The sequence below is a fragment of the Molothrus aeneus genome, chromosome 14 (genome assembly GCF_037042795.1).
Source record: "Molothrus aeneus isolate 106 chromosome 14, BPBGC_Maene_1.0, whole genome shotgun sequence".
Lineage (NCBI taxonomy): Eukaryota > Metazoa > Chordata > Aves > Passeriformes > Icteridae > Molothrus > Molothrus aeneus.
In genome coordinates, this window is record NC_089659.1 from 18,157,239 (window position 1) to 18,176,986 (window position 19,748).

General features: G+C 39.2%; 1 protein-coding gene across 1 annotated transcript in view; it reads left to right on the plus strand.

The window, feature by feature from the left end:
• The window catches only part of DIAPH2 (diaphanous related formin 2), a 173,533-nt gene that overhangs the window by 89,420 nt on the left and 64,365 nt on the right, over positions 1 to 19,748 (plus strand). The window contains exon 24 of the mRNA XM_066559789.1: positions 13,349 to 13,514. Coding sequence (XP_066415886.1) covers positions 13,349 to 13,514 — 166 coding nt within the window. The remainder of the gene's footprint in view (positions 1 to 13,348; positions 13,515 to 19,748) is intronic.

Genomic DNA, 19,748 nt, shown 5'->3' on the forward strand with positions numbered 1-19,748 from the left:
AAAATAGAGAAGCAAATTCTGTCAAACAATTTAAGTCACTTTAGTTTTTCTAACTTTTTTAACAAATAAGCTTTTGGTGCTGTGACTGACAAGATGAATAGAAATTCTACCTGCATTTTCATTTTGGGGTTTTTTCTTTCTCAGTTTCTAAGCAAGATAATTTTTTCTCTTTGTTTAATCAGGTTTTTATTTAGCACATACAGTTATTCATCTCAGTGCAGTGTGGCTGAAGAAAATAAAGGGATTCAAATAGTCCTTCTGTGAATTTCTCGCTATATTAAATAACTTAGGTGTGATTTCTGAAACAACTTTTCCATGATCTGATCCGTGACTGGAATTGCATTTTACCTGAAGGTCAATTTGTAAATAATTCAGCTTTAAATGGGAGAGGTTCCTTTTATAATTAGCCCTGCTGCATGCAGCACTGGGGAGTCCGATTCAACAGTTTAGAAAAGTAATTACAGACTATGCCAAATCTGGCTTTCACTCCTGGTTTTATTTCAGTGTTCAGCCTCTAATTGAAGATTTTTCCAAAGTGCAGAACTCTGAATTTTATATTTGTGTGCTGTAAGTGTATACAGAGATTTCAGTGATGCTAAAACATGGGTGTCCAGTTGGGGATTGAGAAAAGTGTTTACATTCATGGAGTTCAAATGGAAATGTTATTAACAAAGATTAAAAACAACTGAATTGAAAAGCAATTTCAGAGGGAACAAATGGAAAGTTGTACTGAGTTAACATTAATATTGATTTAGAACTATAAATACATGAATAATAAATATCACTTCTTTCTCCCTTGCAACACACAAACTAAAGTTTGTTCCTCTAGAAAATAATTCCTCTAGAAATACCTATAATATATCTAGCTCCTGCTGTAAACAGGAGCTTTGCATGCTGTTCCAAGGGCACATATTTGTTCATGCTTTTTGTTATCCTGCTCCCTGCACAGGAATAACTTTGGCTGTGTGTGTTTGTAAAAGACCTGACATGAATTTATTCCTCCAATGTGTCCTGCATGAGCCTTAAATGGAGACCTTGTGTGGCTTTTCTGCTTTCCAGCTGATCATTTACCCCAATCAGAGACATTAATGTGCCTCAAGTCATTGAAATCTTTTGCCTCCCAGAGCAGTCAGTGCTGCCACGTGGCTTTTCTGACTGATTGCATACATGTGAGGAATTCAAAGCTTTTTTTTTAAAGAGTTTGCGAAATTAAGGGAATGATGAATGAAAGAGCAAAAATTACTGCAGATAAAAAAAATTCAAAGCACTGTGCATTCATCTTATCATTAAATGGAACAGCAGCAATTTGTGAACTAATTTTAATTTCTAGTAAGGAACACCATTCATTAGAAGAGAATCCTTTTTATGGAATAAAAGAGCTGCCTTCCTGACAGGCATGGATCCTCTCTGGATGTGCATTTACGCTCCCAGTGCTGTCTAACAACCACTGCAGCCTCACAATGAAACACGAGGGGTTCATTTCCTCTCTGGATGCACTTCAGCTGTACAGAAATGATCTGGGGACAAGTCTGGGGACTTTGGTGCACTGGGAACGTTCAGATTAAAATCAGCTGATAATTCTCTTGTGGGAGCTGTTGTTGTTTGCATTTAAGTACGAAAAATTATTTCTTAAAAAATAAACTTGGGAATAATTTAACTTTCTGTTAGCTTCATACAGAAAACAACTATTTTCTTCTAAATTACAATACTAAGTGGAAGAAAAAGCCTTGGCAGTGCCTGTTGAAGGCACAGCACAGGAAAGTAATGATTTATTTACTGTTGAATCTTCAGTTTTATGAGTTTTATGTTTAAATGGAAAACGTTTTAAGCAATAATTGCAAGCTTATAATGCTGTACATCTGCTTTGCAATTAATTTGAGTACATAAATTGTTCAAGTTTCAAAGAAGTTTTTGAAGCAGAGCCTGAATTTATTTAAGTGCCAGGAATACCAGGGTTTTTTGCCCTGCTACAGGCTTGTGTCAATTTGAATTTATTGGTAATAAGTTAATCAAATGTTCTTCAGAATATCCACCTTGCATCACCTATTCCGTATGGTTTTATGCAAATTGGTTAATATGAGCAAGGTAGAAAGTATCACATGGGTGGTGTACATTGAATTTTGCATCTAGGATGCTCTGTTCTGTGTTCTTGGAGCTTTAAGACAGCAAAATGTGTGATTTGAGTATTAGATTTGAGATCCCAGTGATTTGCTCGGCTGTTTGACAGCCCCAGTCTGCGTGGCCCAGATTTGCATTATTTTGTATTGCCCCAAATGCAAGTAAAGAATCCCTAAAATGCACTTTGGAGAAGGAAATTGTCAGTGCCTCATCTTCTGAGAGGTTACATTTGAAAAGCTTTCATCTCTGAGCACTCGCCTGCTATTCAAATGGGGCTGCCAGAGCAGCCAAGGCACCCTTGATGGAGCTGCTGGTGCTTGTGAGTCTGAGAAACGCATCCAGGGCCTTCATCAGCCCTGCCAGAAAATCCCCCTGCTGAAAGCACGCTGATAGCAGATAGGAAGCATTCGTTTGTACAAATAATCTGCCTTTCTTTCCCAAACTAGAGGCTTTTTTGGGGAATTCAGGGCATTGGTGAATAAGCAGAGTTTTCCTCCTCTGTTTTTTTTTTTTTTTTTTTTGCATTGCTAATTGTTTAAGCTCGTGGCATCTCAGCAGTTTGAATCCTATTGGAGAACTGACCCAGCCAAGTTAAAAATCAGATTACAAGCAATTTGGGCTATATTTAGTTACTTATATTCAATTGGCATTATTAAGCTTTAGGGGAAAAAAACCACCAGTATTTGATGTTGTTGAGCTCAAATGTACTTTAGTTCTTTACTCAGTCTTTGGGGAGTGTGTCTCCCCAGCACACAAAATGATCTGTGTGTGCAGAGCTGCCTTTTTATAGGTAAAAGTTTAAAAATAAGATAATTAGTGTGTCAGAAATATGGCCAGGGCCTCTTGCAGTTAGAGGGAACAACATCAGCAACACATTGTGAAATGTCAGCCCTGAGCAGCCCAGCAACACTCACACAAACAATCCCAGAAGCTGGAATTTGTTTATTGGTTTATTTATTTGGAGAGGCTGTTGTTCACTGACAGTTCTGATAGAAATGTTGTCATTCAATTTGATTTCCACTGAGAAATGTCCTCTGTGGCATTTATTAATCCTTTCCTTTACCTGATTTTTCACCCTGGAATAAAAAGAAAATATAATGCCCCCACTAAAAGCGCTTTAAAATATTTGCATGTCTGGTGTCACGTTTGGTGTGTCTGGATGTTTGTCATGAGAATCAATGGATATAATTGAGTTAAGGGGAGGTTCAATGTTCTGATTCTGCTGCAGATAAATATTCCAGACCTGCAGCTCATTGCCCCTTGTGTTTGCTGGGATGTGCAGCAGGTGAATGCTGCGAGTCTTTGGGCAAAGTTAACTTAGAAAAATATAGTGCTGCAAAAAGGCAAATTGTTTTGGTGTTCTAATAGAATGGCTCTCCTTTTCTGGTCATGGCTGAAACCAGCTGTTTGGTTTGTTATTTAATACACTAAATGGCAATGTTGCTAATTATTGTCTCAAATGATCATCCTTCTAAATTAGTGGGGGAAAAAAATCAATCCATTTGTCATGATCCCATTACAAACCTAATTTCAGAATTGCTGTGCAGGTTTTTACCCTGGCCATTTAAAGGGAAATGCTTTTCCTTCATTCCCTCTTGTGCTTTGAGCAGGCATGGTTACTAAGCTGTAACCCTGGTAGAATTAGATATTTCCCAATTAAAGATGAGTTTAACCTTGTGGAAAAACAACTTTAATCTCCTTCTGCTTGGTCAAGCCCAGTTTCCCTGCTGAGAGGCAGGAGAGAGGCAGGAGAGCATGAACATTTCTGTGCTGGGAGGTGGCTGAGGAATTCAGGATTTTTAGCATTTTTCTGCCCTCTGCTTTGTTTATCCTGAGTAAATTCTAAGAGGGATGTGAGAAGTCCTGGTGGAAAGGACTGGCAGCCTGTCTCCTGTTCAATCTGGAGCTCTTAAAAGCCAGGCTGGAATCACAGGGGCTCCTTGTGGGGTGTGAGGAGCGCCAGGTTTATCTTGAACCAGAGCAGCGTCATCTCAAAGCTTTGTTTTACAGCCCCTTTTTCTCAGCTCTAATGAGCCACGGTGAGGACTCTGGGATGGATGTGGGTGATTCTGTGTGTGTGTGAGGGTTTAATCACTCCAAATAGGAAATTTTCCATGAGGTGTACTGAAATTCCGGATCTGCCTCTGTGGTGCACTAAGCATCCAAAGAATTGTTAGTCTGTTTTTATTGCAAACCATCAAGTAGCAGACGTGCTGTTGAGGTGTTTCACGTGAATTGTTTAATTTGATGTAGTCTGCATGTTTTTTGCAGTACTCTGCTCGGTACCTGGCTTTGTTCCCTTTATTATATCTATGTATTTTAATATCTTTATGTTCATTGTTGGGAAAAGAATTCTACCCAGGCCTGCATAATTGATCACGAGATATTCCATTCTTTTATGAACAAAACATGGTGTAAGCCAAGAGGGAGCTATTAGCAAGTCAGTGTTTCAGTGCTTGACCAGTAATGTGAAAATTGTTGATTTGCTTTGAGACAAGCTCAGCCTCAGACTCCAGGCTGCCTTAGGGGTGTGAGCACAGCAAGAGGAGAGGTAACAAAATGTTCAGCAAGATAAGGGAGCATTCAGGGTCTTCAGGGGCTGGTGGGAAATCCATTTTTATCTGCCTGCTTCAGAGAAAGGCTGTAACAAAATTTAGTGTATCTGCTAAATTACCAGATAAAAAAATCAGGAAGTAATTCCCATGCAAAAAAAGCAAAATATGGAAGGGCTGTGGATTAGGAATCATAACCTAATAGTGTGAGGAAAAACTTTGGAGAGGTTTTTCTCCACTATAATGAAGAAAAACAGTAATGGGTTTGTGCATCTAGGAGGATGTGGTTTAAGGCAGGATAAATTGTGCACTGTCTGCTCTGTTTCATGAGGTAAAAATCCAGAAAGTCAACACAGCAGGAATTGCAGTATTAACAATATGTTCTTCATAAAGTAAAATTAATTAATTTGAATTTGGTTTTTATTTTGTGGTGCAGGATGGCGTTGTTTGAGAGCCTGGATTCCGTGGTTTGATGCTTGTGTGGGTGCAGATAGGAAGGAACTCGGGGCACTCTGAAATTGCTGGGCTGGGAGGGTGATGGAACCTCCCAGAAATACCTGAGGGCAGGCGTGGGGCAGGAAAAGTACCCAGAGACAAAAAATATGGCAGAGGAGTGTTAGTGATTCATCTTCCTGAAAAACCCTATGGTTTTATAGGAACATTGAATCTGAAACCTTGTGTTTGTGTGCCCTCAGTCATGTCTGAGAACAGCTTTTGTAAACTTCCCAGATGGAGAATTTAACCAGTTCAGCTGCATTTCAGGGTCTGTGGGGACTCATTTTTGTTACCTTCCTGTTGCTCTTTAGAGGGGTTTCCTCTCCTTGTTTCCCCCTTGTACAGAAAGAATTAAATCTCTTGTCTTGCCAGACTCAACAGAGCTTTTTCAAGAGCTTTCCACTCCCTTTCCTATCACATAATATTTCTTTTCTTTATTTTTTTTTCCTCTTTGATCCATCTTAAAGCAAAGTGAAAATGCTCACCGTGTTCCAGGTGATAACTCTAGGATTATTTAGGTATAATCTTTGCTTGGATTGAATTTGAAAAGCACCTAATAATGTGTCATGTTTTACTGCACAATGTTCATTTCTCTTACAACTATTTGATGTCAGGAAAAAAAAAAAGACAAATCCCTTTGGAAAATGATCCTTTCTATTTTTACTGGTCTGGACTAAGGCAGAGTTTTCATAAAGTTAATAGTTGAAAATACAAGAACTTGGGAGCATTATAAATGAAAATTGTGTTATGCAAAGCACGATATCAATTTTCTTTGACAGTTTATTTCTACCTTCAGGTTTTTATTCCTTTTTACAAAGGAAAGCCCTGATATGAGCAGACACAGGATTATATTGACTCTTTCATGTTGGGTGCAGCAAGAATTCTGTGAACAGAAGTGCACAGGTGTCTTGCATTCCACGGTGGTGGGAATGAGGGGGAAATTGATAAATGTCACAAAGGGGAGGCAGAATGATGTGCAAGAGGTGCAGCTGTGGGACAGTCAAGAACTTGCAGTCGTCTCATTTTTTCTAATTTTTATTTAGTGAAAAACGTATATTCTGTGAATTGCGTGGAATGGACTTTTGTGCATTTAATTGCTGACTTCAGATCAGAGATCTCTGTCGGGTTTTCGGGTGAATCCCCAATATAATGGAGCTGTGCCCCAGGAGGGAGCTCTGTTCTGTTCTGCACCCTGAGACAGCCCCTGAATTGTGCTGCAGAGCTGAGGAGGATCCAGAGAGCTCTGGGGACAGGGGAGGAGAACGAGAGCCTGTGCTGGCTGGCTGGGGACAGAGCTGTGACAGCCATCTGCAGCACACGGAAAATCATGCAGGGGGAAAAAATCCTGCAAAGATTCCATAGAATGAAACTCCACGAACAGAACTCCACTTCTGTACATGTACCAGAGATTTAATGGCTCCTCAACTGTGAATCATTGCCTGGGGGAAACTGGGCTTTCATCCTTAAATTTGCATTAAACCAAGTTGTCCAGATCACTGAAAGATATTTTTTGTAAAGGACTGTGCTTTATTAGGGTGATAACCCATTAGAAATCCATTATCTAATTATTGTATACTTATTTTAAAATCAGAAATTGAAGGGGAAGTGCACTCTATAAATGTCTGGGGCTGCAGCTTTTAGATACCAAAATCCAAGTGTCCTGAGAATCTGCTTTAGCAAAACTCTTGGTGTTGATGGGGCTGCTTTGTGCCCTCTGCAGTTCTGTTTTCCAAACAGAAACCTTTTCTTTTAAAAGCTGCAGTGTCCTGGAGGGGAAGGATCTCACTGAGCAGCCAGAGCTGCCTGTGAGTAAAGGAAATCTGGATTTCAGATCCCCATTGCCTGTGAGTCTGCTCTTGGCTTTTTCTCTGGCCAGAAGAGTTCTTTAAGGGATTATTCAAGTTCCTGTTGTCTGAGGGAGAATTTGGAGGGATCCCTTCGCTGTCCTGACTTTTCCTGGGGTTAATCCCAGTCACTGGGGCCAAGGCTGTTTGTGGTGAGCTCCTAGCAAATCATTGCCCAGTAAGTTAATTTTAATAATTGCCCAAAAATGTGGGGCCACGTCTGGAGAGGAAAGATGATTGAAGGGATATAAACCACCTTACTCAAATCATATCTGATGTGTGGTTTTACATAAGCACCTGCAAAATAAATTCATTTTAGTGTAGTCTTTCCCTTTCATTTCCTCCTGTGCTTGAGTTTGTGAACGTTTCATTGCAACAGTTGTTTGTGCTAAACAATTCTCAATTTGCTTTTTTTTTTTTTCCTCAGGTGACATAAAATTCCTTTTCCTACTTGATTTGGAACATCTGGGCTCTTGAAACATTCTACAATCAGCAGTTTTTCAAATTTCTCAAAACAAGAAATTGAGGCTTTCTTGCCATGGCAGCCTTAAAGAAAACCTAAAAATACAGGGGGGAATTTCTCTTTTCTTTGCCCAACCTTTACCAAAAACTTTCTCTTGCTGAAGTAACCATCAGCTGTGATTGAAGCTTGTGAAAAGCAGCTGCAGTGACAGCTCAGGCATTAATGGAAGCAGCTGAAGTGGGGAAAGCTGCCTGATCAAAGAGAGGGAGCGTGGCTGCAGCTTCCCTGAAAGATCCAGGGCACACCAAGCTGTAATTATTGTTTAAGGCACCTGATTGGGGCATCCAGAGCTATAGAATATTTCTAGGAGCGGCCACCAGGCTTTTGCTGAAATACCTAAAAAGTGATTTTTAACATTGTTAGAGCCTGTCAACACTTGTGTTATTTGAAACAGTCACAACTAATTTGAGTATAAGATGCAAAACAAATTTTACAACAGCATTTCGTTTGTACAAGCTGCATTTTTGTTGTTTCCTTCTTGTTTTTATTCATCTAAAGAGATTTTAATCTAATTGTTCTCCAGGGAAGGGATGCTACAAATCCATTACTCTGGCAACATTTTCTGCCTGATCCATGCTTGAATATCATGTTCTGTGTTCCTTCTAATTAATGCAGGAATAGTGATTAATTGTTCTGCCACCACAAAATAAAAAAGATATTTGAGTTTGGAAAAAGCTGCAAATGCCACTCTTCATACTGTTTGAAATTAGTTTTAAATCAGAATATCACAACTGAGAATTTAGAACTAGATGATTTTTGTTGTCAGGCAATATGAAGGCAAATCCAAAGTTCTGGTGTTGCATCAGTGGAGATCAAGTGTTGCTTTTGCCAGGATGAAAGGTTTGGTTTGTTCCAGTGGTTGTAGAGCTTTTAAAAACTCTCTTTAAAATGGGACTATGGAATTCAGGAATTATTTCTCTGTTACAATAATGGGAAAAAACATTTTTGAGTTCAGCAACTTTCTTTTTCTTTTTCACAAGTGATTCAGGTTAATTTAGGTTAATGCCTAGCTCTAATTTTGGAGTGTTTTTTGGTTTTTTTTTAATGCAGATAAGATCTTGCCTTCTCTCTAGCCTGTGCCTTTAGAAATTTTGTCTTTTGTGTTCCCTTTGGAGAGCCAAGTGCTCTTATTTATTTTTAAAGTTTTCTTTTTGCTACCACGGGAAATTCTCAATTTGCCACCTAAATCTTGGAGCCAACTTTCCCCCTATAAAACAGTTCAAGTTTTTAGTTCTGTGGGCCTTTGCTCCTTGGACTGAATATTTTAAAAGTAGGCCCTTGTTTATCAGTTTGTGCCCAGAGACTTCCTCTGGGACTTTTGGAGAATTGAGCAGTGATCTTTCTGTCCTCATTAAAAGAAGTATAAATAAAAAAGTAATATTGAAATGATGTTGACAAAAGCTTTCTCCTGTGCATAGCAATGTGGTGGAATCAATGGAAATTGTCTTTTCATCACAGAAAGTTTGAATGCAGCAAAGTTAGGGAATTGATTGCTTAGAGCTGGGAGAAAGCAAACACTGACAGATTCTTTAGTGTTTACCAAGATGAAAGTTTTGTGGCCATTTAGACACAAGTCAGAAATTTCATCTTAATTACTGTGAATTAATTGTTATTCTGAGATTTTGGGAGAAGGAGCAGGTTGAGCCAGGGTTGTTCTTGGATGCTTGTGACCTTTCTGTGCTTCATTCCCACAAACACAAAATCCACTGAAATCCTGGCTTTTTCCAATGAATGCAAGAGCGTTACACAATTCTGATAGTTAATGATAATTTCAGGTACTAATGGCACAAAGGGGGAGGCAGAGCCCTCCTTGCTGAGAATCCCTGCTCCACTGTGCTTTGCTTTGTTTGGGCTTTCCCTGAGCTGCTCTGTCAGACCCTGAATGATGAGGTAATTTGCTTTGTAATGAGAACGAAATTCTCACACTGAGCTTTTTATGGTATTTTATTGGGGAATCTTTCAGCTTTTCAGAAGCACATGATTTTGTGTACACAGACAAAGCTGGGCTCCTGCTATGGCTCTTGGCTTCTTTGGGTTCTGATTTGGGTAAAGTGCATTGCAATGAAGATTTCTGCAGGTTTTTTTGTTTTGTTTTGTTTTAGCAAAGGCTTCCAAGAGGAGGAAAAGATTAGGGATATAATTGTGATTCCTAATTATCTGTGATGCTCCAGAAGCCTTGGCTGCCGTGCAGGCACAGAGATGCATTATGGATGGAGAGAGTGATGAAATTGTTAGCATGTGTTTACATCCTGATAGCAGGTGAAAATAGAGCTATCAGTGGCAATGACTTAGTGCTATTAAAGCTGAATTTCTGTCTTCAGCTAACAAGTTGTGTTTGCATTGCCACAGTTCAATTCAAAGAATGCTCTATTATGAATGAGCTGGGAGATTAGAAACTGAGAGCCCTTGTGCATCCCTCATTAAAGATGGCACCATTGACTCAAACTTTCTCTTCTAACAAATTAAAAGAGATATTCAGCCTGGTGGTTCCTCGAGCCAGAATCCTGCTCTGCAATGGCATGCAAGAAAATGTGGGAAAAACCAAGTTTCTGAATAAAGTACTTTCTGCTACTTGAACAAGCACCTTTAAACTTGCTAGGAAAAAAAATATGTGATTTTTGGTTTGGTTTGGAGTGGGCAGAGTGAAACCAAGTTCAGAGTTTTTAAACGAGCGCTTGGCAAAGCTTCAGTCTCTCTTCAGGAAATCTGTTGGAATGAAGGGTTGCTGTTACACAAAGCTGACACACCTCGTGTTCCTCGGGGATTTTTTAATGACACAGCGTTGGCACAGCTGGCTGTGCTCCCCTGGAATCGCTCCACTGCCTGAATCACCTCGTGTCCAGGGATGGTTTCCACCTCTGATTTGTTAGAAGTAGGAAGGTGGGATGAAGCACACAGAGTGTGGCAGTAACTTTGCTAATATTGCATGCTCCATGGCTGGGAACTATTGTCCTTACAGCTCTGCCTTGTCTTCTCCAAAATGAAGCACGGCTGAAATCCTCAATTCTCCCTTGGCTCACCCTGTTCATCTGTCTTGCTGCCACCCCTTTGTCTTGCAGGCCATCTGTTAAAGATATTTCTCACTTGCAGTTTGGTACTTAATAGATAAAAAATAATAATGTTGAAATTACAGTGTCTATTTCTAGCGTGGTGCTTTAAAATATCCCCTTTCAGCAGCACTGCTGGGGTTTTTTAGTGCTTACTGTTGTTATTTGTTATGTGAGTGCAACATCAGTGGAGAGCTGGGAGCTCTGTCTCCAAGGATAGGCTGCAAATCTGGAATTGTCCAAGTATTTTTCTTTTTTTTCAGACTTTTCGGTCATTTTTGGGTTTGTATTACGCAATGTAAGATTGTTTTTAAAGGATCCACTGAATTAATCTGTACATTTATATGTATTTCTTTTTTTTGGTGAGCTGCTCACTACAGCAATCTGCTGACTGTAAGGCAATTCCTGTTTTTCTAAAATTTTTAGTCTGTGCTCAATAATTCAGTAATGTGCCATTATTACCTATTTAATGTATTCTTGCCATTAAACTTTCATTTCCTTTTGTGCAGTTAAATGTCACTGAAGGCTGAACTGCACCAGGTTTATCTGGAGATGAACAGCTCAACAGTCCAAGCTTGAAATTCTAATCAAGCAGCTTAAACTTGTTTTCAATAAACTGAGAATTAGGTGTTGCCACTGCTGTGGCACTGTTTGGGCAGATATTGTTTCAAAATCTTAATTTTATAGAATAATATCCATCACTGAGTGGGTTTCTGTTTCTAAATGAACTCTAGGAGCTACCAGCTCTGCTCTTAGGTCACTGAGGATTTGGCTGAGAGGATTGCTTGGAAAAATTGATATTGATAAAGTTATCAATTATATTTTTAAGAACCAAGTTTTAACTGTTTATTTTTGTTTATTTATTTATTTATTTATGTACTCTCCCTCCATTCAAAGGGGCACATCCAGGGGGGATATTTGGCCCCTTTCCAATGGAAGGAGTTTTCAGCTCTGTTCCCCTTGTGCAGGGACAGCCTTTGGGTGCTCAGCAGCACCACTGAGAGCAGCACCTCCACCTGCATTTCCAGGCTTTACTCTGCACTTTGCTGCCTGTGTCTGCAGGATCCCTTTGGGTTTGGTCTAATCTCAAAAAGAAATGGTTTTTTTTTTAGGGTTTCTCTGTGTGTCTGTCCCCTGAGTGCTTTGCAGAGCCCGGGACGCCAGCATTGGGGCGTGATCAGAAATGAGGGGAGGCTCTGGGGAGAGGCTGGATCGGAGCTCTGCCCTGGCCACCACCAGGATTCCCATGGCAGGAGCTGCCAGAGGGAGCAGCCATGGACTCTGCAGGGCTCTGTAGCTCAGGGAGCCTCTCCTGTCCTTTATTCTCTCGTCAGCAGAGCTGCTTTCATCCTGCAGCACATGTGCTTTGCCCAGGCATTTGTGACTTGGTGGCTCCAAACAACCCCACGGAAGAAAAGAGCAGACTAAAATGCACTTGCTTTGAGGCAAAGAAATATTTCCTTTAATAGCTTGCACCCTTCCCCTATTTTCAAAATAATTGTATTTATATATATATATATATATATATATATATATAAAATATATAAAAATATATAAAAATATATATAAATATATAATATATAAAAATATATAAAAATATAGAAACATATATATAAATATCTAAAATATATAAAATATATAAATATATAAAAAGATATATAAATATATATAAAGATATATAAATATCTAAAATATATAATATATAAAAATATATAAAATATATATAAATAAAAATATAGTTTAAAATATATATAAGAATATAGTTTTATATATAAATAAAATATAGTTGTATATGTAATATATAGTTATATATATAATATAGCTTTTATAATTATAATTTATATCTCTATTCTAGAGATATTATATATATATATATTTATATCTGTCTTTTTCACATAGGGAAGAAAAAGCACCACATTTTTCTGTTTAAAAGCATTATGTCAAACTTTTAATGATGGCTGCTGGGATGAAAGTCAATCTCAGTCTCATTTCCAGGCTTCCACACTTCCTAAGGAAAAAAAAACAAAAACAACAGGGTTTGTGTTGTTCCTTGGTGTTTTTCTCACTAATAATTTCTCAAAGCTGTTTGTCAGTGTGCTGGGATGGGTGGGTGGATATTTCATTTTTGTAAGTTGGGTGAAATTACTGAGTTGTGATTGTGCCTCAAAAAGTGAAGCTGATACAGGCAGCCTGAGGCATGCACTGTGTGCCTGGGCAGGAGAGAACCCACAGAGAAGAATTTTGTGATAAAAGGCAAAGAAAATGAGATGTCATGCTGTGTGACTTTGTCATTGGTGGTTATGCACATTTTATATATAAAATATGTGTGTGAGGTGGGGGACATGGCTTCACTGGAGCACTGAGACCACAGATTCTCACAGCAACCTGAATTTCACTGGGTGTTTCCATAGAGTTCCTTTTATAAAATTGTTCATCTCCTCAAATAAAAAGGCCTACAGCATTTAAACATTTTATAGAGGAAGTTGTATTCTCTGTCAGTGGCAAATCCTCACTTGGAAAGGGATTATTTGATGGAAGTGTTGCCATGAACTTGCAGACATTAATAATATTAATTCATAAAATGTTAATATTAGTAATATTACTAATAATATTTATTTCTTGAAATGTGATTTTTGGAGGCACATTTTGCAGTTGTAGTCTTTGTGCTGAGAGCTCTTTCCTTGTGTACTGTTTCCTTTATTTACTGGGTTTTTATTTTTATTCCTTTATTTGTGCTGCATTTGAGGCATTTTCCTTAACAAAACCTCACAGCTTTGCTGAGAGTGCCCGGGAACAATATGAAAAACTGTCCAACATGCACAACAACATGACAAAATTGTATGAAAATTTGGGAGAATACTTCACCTTTGATCCCAAAGCAATAAGCATAGAGGAATTCTTTGGTGATCTGAGCAACTTCAGAACTCTGTTCTTGGTGAGTAACACCTGCCAAATGTTATGTGACATTTTTCTTACAGGTTTTTTTTCTCCCAGTTTTAACTCTTTCCTTGTATCTCTATTTTTTTTTCTGTTATGCTTAATTTTGTGTTTTGTTCCATGGCAGGAAATTGGGTGCAGGTTTCCAGAATCATTTAGATTTTGGTCATGACATATTGGCCTCCAGTGTGTAAGTTGACAACTCAACTGTGGATAAGGTTGAGCCCAAATTTAATTCAACTTTCATATTTTAGCAATGTGATGAATCAGGTTTAATGGATCAGGGCAAACATTAAAAGCTCACAGTGAAGGATTTTTTTTTTTTTTATTAGGGGCAAAAAAAGGTACAAAAAAGAATTAAGATTTTCTGCAACATTTTGATGCTTGCAAGGAGTTTTCCCAGAGGAAAAATGTGTTGAAATGCCTTTAATCTGTGGGATTTACTTTGAAAAAGTAATAAGCACTGATAAGAATTGAGGAGCAATCAGACAAGGCTGGTGTAGAGAACATCTCCAGCCATTCCCTGGAGCAAGCGCTGTGTTAAATTTGTCCTGTTCCCATTCCTGACCCCTCCCCGCTCCCATCAGCTTCCTCTGGGGTTTTGGTGATGGGGTGAAGGGGAATTCCAGATATTGTGTAACTATTGATGGCTCGTTTTTATCCTGTTTGCCCGTCTTTCATGTTCTTGCTAGAGCAGGAACTGTCTGTTGAATAATTCCCCTTTCCTGTGCCATGAGCCAGTTCACTTTGGAGGCTGTAAAATCCTCCAGGAATTTTACAGGAATTAAATTCAAAGGATTCCCCTTTGCCACTGGAACATGAGTCAAGTCCAAGGCTGGAGAAGAAATAGAAAGATGAATTCTCCTGGAGCCAACTGCAAATTTATTTGAAAGCAGCAAAAAGGGGGGGTTTGTTGTGAGTTTTCTTTTTTTTTTTCCTCTTTGCAGTTAAAGATCCACTGGATAATGATATTTCTTTAATATTTAGAACTCTTCTGAAGAAGATATATATTTTTTTTAGATTTTTAGTCCTTTATTACCTTGAAAGTGAACACAAATTTCCATTGTCCTTGAGAACAACTGCAACCTGATACAACATCAGGCCCAAAAGGATCAGGCTCTTATCAAATAATGATTAATCAGCTGCCTGCAGCAAGATGCCAGTTTGTTCTTTTCCATTTTTTAACTGGCTGTCTCACACTCTGTATCAAGTGACCTGTAATGTTCTCAGGCTGTCGCTTTCTCAGTGTTTGTTTGTGTTGGTGGCAGAGGATTTAAAAACCTCCCCCAAATGTGTCACGCCTGCATTTGTAAATGAGCATAAACTTCCTTTCAGGCTGATTGTGCTGTGGAAGTTGTGTGAAATATGCACCTCAGCACTAGATTGGAAAATTTCCTTTTTTCTTAAAAAATTTTCCTTTTTCCTTAAAATTTCCTCTTTTTCTTTTTCATTTAAAAACCTAGTTTTTAAATGTTTTAGATTTTGTTTGCTCTGTGGGCTTCTTTTAGTGCAGATGGTCTCAAAGGTGAATTTTGAGTCTAAAAAAACAAACTTGTTTTTGAAGCTGGAAAAGGGATTTTTGGGTCTAGTTGCATGAAATGCAGAGGCTGTTTTGTTTGGAGTGATATTTTTGATCTGGTAAACACTTTTATCAGTGGGGACTGCTTCCCTCACATTTGTGTAAACGCAGCTTTTTGAATAAGGAATTAAATCTTAAAGTCCATTATAAATGTACTTGGAGGACAAGGGTTTATTCCAGTTCTAGGCCGTGTTTAGGCAGATGTGAGCAACTCATCAGGTGGCAGAATGAGAGATGGGTTTGGTAAAAGAGCAGTGGAATAAATTGAAATTGTCCTTTTGTATCAGCACTGCTGTTGATTGATGGCAGCGTCCACAAAGTGAAAATCTCCCCAAAATGAGGAGGCACATGACATGATCAGCAGGCTGAACCCTTTTTATTGGTGCCCACTTCTCTGGGCTCCAGGATTTTGTGAGATTGATGCCCTGCCCCAGCCAGGACAGGAACATCTGTTATGTTGCCTTCATGGCAAAGAGCTTTTCCGCAGTGCATTCGGCATCCTGAGCACAAATGGACCTGTAAGACCCTTCTTTCTCCCTAATATTTGTTTGTTTATTACTTGCTACAAAGGGACTTTCAAGCTCTGTGTCTCAGGAGTGGTTCTTGTGGTGGCTTTTTTGAAGTGTCCCTGGAATGCAGCAGGCCATTTGCTGCAGTAATACAACTCAATGAATCTACAATACATAAATAAATACATAATAAACATCTGATTTGCCATGAAATACAGTGCGTAGTCAGGCTAAATTCCCAGCTTTCAAACTCATAAATTGTGTTTGTAATTCAGGAGCGGTTTAAAAGAAAGGCTCTATTTATTCATTGTTCTCTGTGGTTATTTGTCTGGGAATACACTTCATCCCTTCTGCCTAAAAAGTAACAGTTCTTTAATGCAGCCTGAAAGATAACAGTTTCCAGCTAGCAGGAAGCTGGGAAAAAATAAAGAATAATGAGCAAGAAGTATTTTCTTCAGCGAAATTTCCCAAGAGGTGGTACCAAAAGTGAAACACTGTCCTTATTAACAGGCAATATACAGCAAACCCTTCCTCCCCCCTGCCCAACCCCAAAATACAAACCTTTTGTGAGCTCTCAGTTCTCATCTGAGCGTACACATCCAGATAGTGCTGAGCAGAATGGGTTTTAATCATTATCCTGAACAAATCAGGCATTAGGGGTGGGCTAGGAAAGGATGCAGGTGGTGGAGTTCACACAGCAGCAGCAACTCAGTTTATTTACCAGGGATTAGTGCTGCTGGATAAGTGCTTTATTCGTGATGTAAAACACAAGGATGGCATTTCTCTTGGGAGCTCCCCAAAAGGTGCAAAAATAATTAATAATAATAATAAAAGAAATTAAAGTGAGTTCAAGTACACTGTGTTGGCAAGGGTAGAAATAAGTGCCCAGGTGGAGTTGGGATTTTGTTCTGACCTTGATGTTTCTCTCTTGAGGTGGCTCTTTGTGGATGGGGAGAAGCACTGGATGCCATATTTCAGGGTAGAGATGCCTTTGATTAGGGAATATTTTCAAAAATTATACTGGAGAACATGGTCCAGAGGAAATCATGAAGTTAAATTTCCTAATCTTGAAAGGAACAGGATTTAAAAGGTTTCTTTAGTTGGTTTTTTTCTGTTTTATATTCAGTGCTGGTAGCAGTGAGTCCAACTGAGAAATGTCATTATTTCCAGGCATTATCTTTGGAAGTTTGTAATATTTAAATGAGGATTTTGAATCCTCATTCCACTCTGAAAGCAAAGCCTGGTTTGGGATTTGGGCTGAGGCAGAGCTTGAGGATCTCTTGTGAAGCTCTGCCTTCATCACCTGGCCTGGGTGAGGCCCCTGGGGCTGTGCCCAGCAGAGCCCCTGCCCAGACGATGTGTGCAGGCTGCAGCTGCCCTCAAACCCTTCTGAAAACTCTTGTGTTAGAATGGACCTGGCTTCTCCAAAACCCCCAGAGTTCCCTTTCACAGGTATCACCTCAGCCTCATCATTCTGTTTGTTCCTATATCCCATTAAGATCATTTGATAATTGGGATCCGTATTTGTCTTAATTGTGATTCCAGATTGATCACTGCATTATTGCAGCTTCATTTAGTGTGATGCTGCTGGAGTCAATTAGAGCTCATTCCCTTCCTCAGGTTCAGGTTTGCTTGCTTGGCACGTGTGGGAAGGCCCAGGCCCCTGAAGGAGCTGCTGATCCTGTCAGAGCACAGAGTGCGAGGTGTAAGCGAGCTCAGGGAAGGAATTGCAGCTGTGGGAGCGGGTCCCTGCAGTTGTTTGTCCCACATTTGTTATTTCTTTGCAGGGTAATAATGCCTCACACCCTCTGCAGGGCTTCCTTCCACAGCCCACCAACCATGGCTTGCAGGAAGCCTGCAAAGTCTTTCCAAGGCAGGCATTTTTCTTTTGTTATTTAATTACATTTTGTCCTTATATACTACACTGGGTGTAATTCTCAGAGCCTCTTTTAAAATCTGTCAGAAATTTCTACCCAGAAACTTTGAAACCTTTCAGCATGTCACATTCAAGGTCCTGCTGTTAAAAAGAGTAATTCAGGTTTTTTTTTTTACTGGATTCAGGCTCTTGTATGAACAGTTCTTACAGACTTACCTTAGAAAGAATTTTTGTTCAGAAGTCTAAAGGCTTGTGCTCAAATGATGATGTGCCAGAACACTGATTTTTTGTCTTCCTTGATCCAGAAAGATTGCTTTTGGAACAAAGCAATAATTGGTCTGCCCTGGGCTGTGGTTTCTCTTTTAGGGTTGTACCCAAACAGACAACATTTGTTTTCCTGGGTGTGTTTTTTGTAAAAACAGTGATACAGCTTTGTTTTTGTGTGTGTTCTTCAGCTCTGGGTCTCTATCAAGAATAACCTGAACGAGGTGTGAGTGTTTATTCTGCTCTCCAAATATTGATGGACAGGAGCAGGAAACCAGTCCCAAGCCTGTCCACTCAAGGGCCATTCAATAATGATTCCACCTTATTACCAGTGCAGTCATTAAGTGATACCAAGCAGCTTTTCCTTGGTACTGTTAAATTTGGTGAGTAAACACTGCAAAACAAATTTGGTCAGTGACCACTGCAGAGCTGCTGTGCCTGGGCAGTTTTTGGAGCAGAAACCCCTGTCCCTCCCTGGCCAGGCAGCTCCAGCTCCCCTTGCCAAGCCCTCTGCCCGAGCCCAGGGCATTTCTGTCCCTGGGGTCACTGTCCCAACCTCATCCTCTGCTCAGAGCTTCACTGCCACCCAGCAGGAATTCAATTTGCCTGTCCTTGTTTAATGCCATCTCTTTTCCATTATTTCCATGGGGATAACAATGTATTTAAATGTGTTATCCTCCAAGGAACTCCCAGGAAAGATCTCCCTTTTACATGTACACGCTGATTGCTCAATCTGCTGTATTTTAACTGAATTTCTGTAGATTAATTTCCAGATAATCTGAGTTGGTCGTTCCCAACGATTTATGGCTGGAGAAGATTATTTTGCTGCAAGTTCAGCTGACATATTTTGCAGTTGCAAGGCAAATTTGGGAAGGCCTGAGGGATCACAGGCAGCCTCATTATTGGTGCATGACCGCTTTGTAGCCAGCTGCATCTTTAATATCCAGGGAGATTTGTGCATTACAGTTTGTTTTCTTTCTTCTTGTTTTTAATAATTTACCTTCGAGAGTCTATTTACAACCGTGTCGATGTGTGAATATGTTTGTCTGTCAAAACTTAAGATATGTGCAGAATGCAAGAGATGCATTAATTTTTTATTTGCTTCTTAAGGAAGCCAAGCTGTAAACTGGCAGTGCTGAGTACCAGAGCTGCACTTCAGTGAATCCTAATAAACACAAGGGGGAACATCAAACTGTGTGCTCCTTCAACTAACTCACTTAAAAAGGGATAATATTCCTTGCTGAATCTCTTTGCTCTGCTAGCAGAGACAATAATTCAGTTTTGGTTTTATTATAACAAAGCAAACCCACACTCAAACTTTCTCTAACTTTTAATTTGCTGTTGAATTAGCAAAACTGCTTGCCCTTTTGCACCAACCAAAATAACAGAGGGTCATGAAAAGCCCATCAATAAAAGGGTTTTATGCATTTAAATATTTCTGTCTGCTGAGATTCACTCGAAAATTATTTCCTTTTTTGCATGCACTTACATGTTTCCAAAAGACAGCATCTAGATGAGTACTTTTCAAAATGTGCTCTAAAGCTGTTGAGAAGGCTTTTATTCTTTCCAGAGGATTGCTTCTTTCTCTGATTTCTAGCTGTTAGATTAGTTTACTTTTAATTGGAGAATAAATTTAGTTGTCCAGTAGATCCCTATGAGCAGTAGTAAGTTCTTTGTCACTGTATTGCAGTATCAAAACTGCTGGGTTTTATTCCCTTTTTTAAAAGCAATTACAGAACTATTTTTTATTTTTTTTTTTTTTTAGTTTTCAAACTGATCTTTACCTTTTGAAGTAATTTAGCTTGCAAAACTACACAGAAAGGGGATCACTGGTGTTTGATAGTTGAAAAAAACCCTGCTAATCTGGAATAGCACTGTTCTGTGTTAGAAGAAATCCACTGCAGCTCAAATGTTTGGAAGAGAAAAGGTCTGGGGGAATATAAAAGCATGCCATGAGAGAGAAAAATAACCCTTTGTCAGTAGAACTGTAGGAAATGAAACTGC